Below are 7,500 nucleotides of genomic sequence, written 5' to 3'. Positions count from 1 at the left end.
CGCTTACACATTAAACATGCTCTCCTCTTGGCTAACAGTGCCACTGTATGTGAGTTGTGCAAGAGTGTGTGAACCTTTTGCCAAATAAGTGTGTGTACATAACCTTGAGTAGTGCTTAATACAAACACATTCCTGGGCGTTCTCTCCCTCTCTCTTTCTCTCTCTCTCTCTCTCTCTCTCCCCTAATGAGGAATAAATCGGCATAAAGAACACAATCAATATTTACCTTCCTCATACAAACACACACGCGTCCTGATAACAGGACCATAGAGAGAGAGAATGAGAGTGTTTCCATTCCGTTTTGCAGTCTCTATCTACAGAACAGACAGATAACCACTCCAAACCGATCGCCAGCTTAATTTCTCTCCAAAAATAGAGCCCACCAAAAACTCTACGGGGTTTTTTTTTTTTGACTGCAGAACAAACACGCGTCGTTACCATAAGGCTCTGAGAGAGACGCCGTTAGCGTGGTGAAATCCTGATGAAATCTTCCAACTGTTTTTTTTGCCGGGTTGAGATGTTGCAGCAGAACAACAAATTTGTGCGGCGCGCGGAAGCCGCGAGTGAGGGAGTGAAACTGCCAACTGTCACGGCACCAACAGAAAAACAGCTCTCCGCTAACCTTGCTCGTCTTTCATTCAGTCGTTTAATAAGCCTCGCTGTTTTCACTCCGCGCGTGTGTGTGTGTGTGTGCGTGTTTGGAAAGAAAGATGAGAGGGAAAGAGCGCGTGTGGCTCTCTCTCTGTGTGTGTGTGTGTGTGTGTGTGTGTGTGAGTGAGAGTAAGAAGGAGGCATTTGTGTTTATAAGTACAGACAGATATGTCTGACAGCATCTACTTCTTTGTTTGTGTGTGTGTGTGTGTGTGTGTTGTCATACATTGGCCTATGTGCATAAACTAGGTCATTAACAAAGGCATACAAGTGTTCCCCTGTGAACTGGTTTTTTTCTTTGGAGTCATTTTTCAACAGGCAGTGTGGAGGGCACCTCAGGAAGAGCTTACAGGACAGAGATAAGGGAACTATGACAGATGTCTCGCTCAGAGCCAGACAACTGACACGGAGTCATATGGCTTACAGTCACACGCACACACACACACACTCACACACACGATCTCTCTCATTTTCTATCCAAACACACACACACACACACAGACACACACAGAGTTAGACATGAGTGATGATGGCAGGAGAGAGAAGATGAAGTATTTTACATAGACGCTAATTATTATTCATCTGAAGATTTTCAGATCTCCACTTTAATGAGACTGTCAAATTCAAAGTATTAAAAAGTCATGAACCTGAGAGACACAAAGAGACAAAAAGTAAAAGAGAGAGAAAAAAGTAGGAGTGTGTTCTTTGGTCTTTACCACACAGTAAGTTAAGACTCCAGCTCCTACAGCTTCTGGATGTGTAGGGATGTGGAAATGATGTGTGTGTGTGTGTGTGTGAACGTATGTGTGTGTTTAATGACATGGGCCTGCAGGTATTACTCCAGCTGCAAGCTCATCGTCAAAACATCAACTCAATTCTCCATGCAAATTACAGGCCTGGGTTTCAGATGTAAAACAGCACACACACACACGCGCACACACACACGCACACGCACACGTCTGAGTCATATATTACTACACATGCGCGTGCCCGCACACACACACACACACACACACCTCTTAGTCACATCACAATGTCATGGAAATGACGACTAGACACAAAGAGGTCAGCAGCCATCTTTTTCCTTCATGTGAGTCCTGCTCTCTTATTAAAGAGAGAGAGAGAGAGAGAGAGAGAGAGAGAGAGAGAGAGAGAGAGAGAGAGAACATGCAGGCTTTTCCTGAGAGACAAAAGAGTGTAGTATTCTAGCAGCGTTAGAGTGCATCAAATTGTGCTCATTAAAAAGAACACTGAAGAATCACCAACACACACACACACACACACACACACCCCAACACAATAACACACAAACCTTCTTAAGAAAGCTCACTCATTCATCCCACACAACCAGACAGATCTCATACTTATTATACACAACTTACATATACACTTTCACTCTCTCTCTTTCCCTACTTGCTTAGGTCACACAAATGAAGACCAACAATATATGTTCACTAGGGGGTGTAACGCCCCAAACCCAAAGCATGGCTCTCTTATGCTCGGTTCAGTTCATACTGTGTCTGGTGAACCTTTCTTTTTTCACCTTAGCCTGTAATTAAAGTTTTTTTTTCTTCTTTTCCCAAACGTGATAACTCATCACAACGAATACATATTCTTAGTATACGAGAATATTCCATACGGTTTTTCATCATTAGGAATAACGTAAATCATAATTTGAAACCGGTACGCCATTTAATTTCCTCTTCATTTTTCACCGCGAGGAAATATACCCGCTGTGTTTATCGTGCGGTGCGCATATGCTTTAACCGACCCGACGCTGCCCTGCAACGCCTTTAATTACGAGGTCATCCGTTTTAAATAACTATTAAACACACGGTACCATAATTCAGATCATAAACATTATGTTATATTTAAATATGTGAACTTAACTTTTCTCCTATCGAAGCAGCCGCGCGCTGATCTGGTCCAGATCGGCGCGGTCGGTTGTTATTTTGTAATCGTCTAACGTTGTCTCTCTTCTGAAATGCCAATGCTGAAGCGACCGTGCGGTGATTCAATTTTACTTTTCTTATACGGAATTTCTAGAGGAAGCACTGAACAACTGGCGCTCAAGTTTAATTTTCTTGCAGTCATTTTCTTGGGAATAAAAGAAAAAAAAAAAAAAACACATTTCAATTTGAATGTAATGAAGTTTAGGATGTTTTGAAGTTGAAGTTTTGTTTTCTTACATTTCTTGTTAAGAAGACGTAAATGTAATAAAAGTTACTGAAGAATATTTTTCCATTTATTCTCAGCGCTTTGCTGCTGTTTGGATTAAATTGATTTAAATTCTTTCCGTGTTTAATTTCTACGTGTTCAAATGAAAAAAGAAAGCAAAACTGAAGTTCTGAGTTGGCATTACAAGCTGAACCATGATACAAGCTGAACCCTGGCCCAAAAACTGAGATACGAACCAAACCGTGAATAGGGTGAACCATTACACACACAGGTAAAGACAAACACACTAACACATACATTAACATACCACACACACACACACACACACACACAAACACACAGAACCACATTCTAACACTAACATACACACACACACACACACACACACACACACACACACACAAATACACAGACACACACGCGCACACACACACACACACAGACACAGACACAGACACAGACACACACACACACTAACCTCTTTCACTGGCGTCGTCCACCAGTACCACCTCCTCCAGTAAGTGCCGTGGAGACCTGTTGATGACACTGTGGACAGTGCGAAGCAGAGTGGTCCATGCTTCATTGTGAAAAACTATCACCACGCTCGTACGAGGAAGATCATCAGGATACAGCTTATTCTTACACCTACACACACACACACACACACACACCCACGAACCCACATACATACAACCAGAGAGAGAGAGAGAACACCAATCAGATATCAGCATGGACAGAAGACCGGCCAATCAGAACAGCCTTAAGGGCCTATTTACTGAAGCTAAGGGTGTTGTAAGACGTGCTGCATTGGGAAATGAAGCCTGCATTGATTTTAATGAAACTGAACAGTTTATTGGCTCCTGAGTTACTATGATATTACTGTCTTTTCCTCCAATATATTCTCCCAGGAGAGGTGTGAATTAATTAAGGCAGGGGGAGAGAACACAAACAATTAACAAACCAATCAAATCTAATCAACCAAACACTACAAACTAATCAAAGCCAGAGAAGGGACCCAACAAACCGTTACCTTCTGACTGTCTGGTCCTGCCTCTTCAGTAATGCATGTTTTCAAAGAGGCATATTTTCAGAGATATACTGATCTTTATAGCATGTGTGTGTGTGTGTGTGTGTGTAGCTACATAATAAAAGAAAGTGTGACAGACTGCAGCTCTGTAACCTGAAATGATTTTGGCAAGTTCATTTACACTTTTCTCTTCCTTTAATAAGTTTATTCAACATGTACACACACACACACACACACACGCACACATTCACTTTTCACAACACATTTAGAAGAGCACACACATATGCTTTTGGAAATGTGTTGACTTAATTAGTTATTCAACAAATTCACTTACTCTCACACTCCATGTGCATTTAGAGTAGCATGCAGCTAATGAGTTCATTCAACACACACACACACACACACACACACACACACAGACTGAGAAAGAGAAGACTGTTTCCTTCCTTTAAGTGTTTTATCTCATACCAGCTGGGTTTCATCTTCTCTCAGAACTACGATTTTTTTATGTCCTAAAAAAAACAGACCCCACACACCTCCATTTTCTCTTCGTTTATCGACCCGTTTACTCATCTACGGTTCTTCTCTCTCTCTCTTTTCTGTCCGTTCACTCTAAACCTCATTCACAAACCTCATTTACATTTGACGCCTTACAAAACACCACACCATTTCAGTTAGGGTTGAAGTGACTGACTGATCAATTGATTGTTATAACTACAAATCCATCCATCCATCCACGTATTCATTCGCTTGTTTGCATAACTGATCAAGTGGTCAGACTGACAGACTGACTGATTGATTGGTTGGTTGACCATTTCACCTAAAAAAAAAAAAAATCCATGCATTTAGATCTTCATGAGTTCACCCATTCAGTGGCTGATTCATTCTTTAATTCACCTGCCTGCTCATTCAGTCCGAGAGCCAAGACAGGAATAAGAAGGATGCCAAGCCTGGAACGCTATCTCTCTAAGAGCAGTCTCCAACAAACACTCCGTATTGGTCCATCAGAGAGGCAATTAGCCCGCTCCTTGACTCTGATTGGAGAGTTTGGGAGAGTGGGCGGGTTCAGGGGTAAATGAATTGTTTCTCGGGGAGATTATATAAGCGCTGATTCCTGTGCCAATCTGCTGTAGATGCAGGAACAGGAAGCCCCAGTGTTTGTTGTATCTGGAGCGCTAAAATGGGACACATGCTCTCACTTCCTGTCCTATTTCCTGTTTGCCCCAACACAGCTACAATCACTTACACACACACACACACACACACACACACACACACACACACACAAACAACACAGGCACTCACTTAGTCTTAAGATGTTGTGCAATTTTTATGTACTTATAACATGAAGTGCACAGAAAAACAAACATAAATGACATGAGCAATGCACAACTCTCCTTTTCAGTCTCTGACAGACTGGAAAAGAGTGTCAGACACACACACACACACACACACACACACACAAGGGCTGCACAACTAATCTAAGCCGACCTGAACTAAAACAAACAGTTGCTGGTGACTTTACATGCCTGACGCTCTCTGAGAAATACTTTAAAAGGTTCTAAACAATTAGTAACCGTTTTGTCACCGAGTAGTTGAGTTAGTTTAAAGCTTTTATTGAAAACATCTTTTATTTCAAAACATCCGTTTACTGTGTAGGTCTATGCCTTTATCTGATTTTAGTCTTGACAACTACGTAAAAATATGAGATGCTAACTTAGATATTTATTATATTGCAGTTCAAATCGCAATCGCAAAATCTTTCCGTCTAACTGCGATATGATTTTTTTGACCAAATCATGCAGTCCTAACACACACACACACACACACTTTCATTTTCAACCTCTAACAGACACACACATACACACATGCACACTCAGTACTAATTAAATAAGTTGAGGGGTTGTTGTCCGTCATGTCCCATCGCCGTGGAAACACAATTCTTTTCTACCCCGTTCTCCTGAAAACTCATTAACCTGTAGCTGCACAGAATACACATGCACACTCTCTCTTTTTCTTTCTCCCTCTCTCTGTCTCTCTCTTTAAACTCATTAACCTACTGTCAATCTGAGGAGCTCAAACAGTGACTTCATTTACAGTCGTGCTCTGTGATTGGTCTTTTGTTACCTGTCTGACTGAAAAAGAGAGAGAGAGAGAGAGAGACAGAGAGAGAGAGAGAGGGGGAGAGGGGGAGGGGGGGGGTGAGACAGAGAGAGGGAGAGAGAGGGGGAGAGAGAGAAAGAGAGCAAGAGGGAGAGAGAGAGAGAGAGAGAGAGAGAGAGGAGGGGGGGGGGAGAGACAGGAGGGGGAGAGAGAGAGACAGGAGGGGGGGAGAGAGAGAGAGAGACAGGAGGGAGAGAGAGAGAGAGAGAGAGAGAGAGAGAGAGAGAGAGAGAGAGAGAGGTGAGGAGTTGTTTCTGTGTCAGCGGGAAAGGAGCAGGATGAACATCCACTCAGTGCATGTGTGTGTTTGTGTGTGTGTGTGTGTGTGTTTGTGTGTGTGTATGTGTGTTTGTGTGTGTGTGACCCTGTAGGCAGAACAGAACTACTGCATCAAACCGCTATAGCTTCCGACATATGCTTCTACTGTGGACTACTGCTGAGACTGAAAACAGTTAATGATGGAGCACAACAGAGACCTTGATCAAAAAGACACTACAGAGGGAAAGGAGACATGCATTTAAACACACACACACTGCCCTGGGGGGATCATTTGGTTTATTTGGAGTAATCAGAGAAAAATAAAAACAGCCAAAAGGTTTTTAAATACCTACATATTACACACACACACACACTTTATGGCTGTCAAACTCTCATACGCTTGCAGGTCTAGCTGAAGGAGAGCTCGAAGCACAAACAGAACACACGCTAACAAGATGTGTTCTTTCTTTCTTTTTTTTTTTTTCATGAAACATTCAAAATCTTAATATGAAGCTGCATTTATTTTGGCAAAGGTTCACACAGGCTGAATGTTTACCTGAATCTACCAGTTTACCTGAATCTACCAGTTTACCTGAATCTACCAGTTTATCTGAAATGCTACGTTGTGACTGGGGGGTGTAATTTGTCTGTGTCTGTCTGTGTGTGTGTGTGTGCGCGTGTATGTGTGTGTGTGCGTCTGTGTGTGTGTATGTGTGTGGTGTGTGTATGTGTGTGGTGGTGTGTGTGTGTATGTGTGCGTATGTGTGTGTGTCTGTGTGTGTGTGCACGTGCGCGCATGTGTGTGCGCGTGCTTTGTGTGTGCATGTGCGCACGCGCGTGCGTGGGTGTGTGTGTGTGTGTGTGTGTGTGTGTGTGTGTGTGTGACCGTAGACTAAAGTGATAAATGAGACTGTGACGTGACTGACTGCTGACAGGAGCAGTAGTCTGAGGGCTGTGGAGACAGTGGACAGTGTGATTAGAGCGGAGAGACAGATGGCTCTTACTGCACACGCTCAGCCGTTTCACTTCACGTTTGACCACTCTGTTCAGATAAGAAGGATTTCAATCTGAAAAGTCAAACCCCCACCCCCCCATCACCCCTCCGCCGAGTCCTCTCTTTCCCTTCTTTTTATTTGTCTCTATCTCTTTCTCATGATCTCTTGACCCCCCCCCCCCCCCTCCGCTTCTCCTGTCTGTCTCTTTTCTCCTCTGACTTGGTTCCT

General features: G+C 42.9%; 1 protein-coding gene across 1 annotated transcript in view; it reads right to left on the bottom strand.

Annotated features, from left to right (window-relative positions):
- galnt1 (UDP-N-acetyl-alpha-D-galactosamine:polypeptide N-acetylgalactosaminyltransferase 1) overlaps positions 1–7,500 on the bottom strand; it is a 70,568-nt gene that overhangs the window by 12,889 nt on the left and 50,179 nt on the right. The window contains exon 5 of the mRNA XM_030784153.1: positions 3,308–3,474. Coding sequence (XP_030640013.1) covers positions 3,308–3,474 — 167 coding nt within the window. The remainder of the gene's footprint in view (positions 1–3,307; positions 3,475–7,500) is intronic.

The sequence above is a fragment of the Chanos chanos genome, chromosome 9 (genome assembly GCF_902362185.1).
Source record: "Chanos chanos chromosome 9, fChaCha1.1, whole genome shotgun sequence".
NCBI lineage: Eukaryota > Metazoa > Chordata > Actinopteri > Gonorynchiformes > Chanidae > Chanos > Chanos chanos.
Note: the sequence above shows the minus strand (reverse complement) of the source record. Positions and strands in the feature narration are given on the sequence as shown.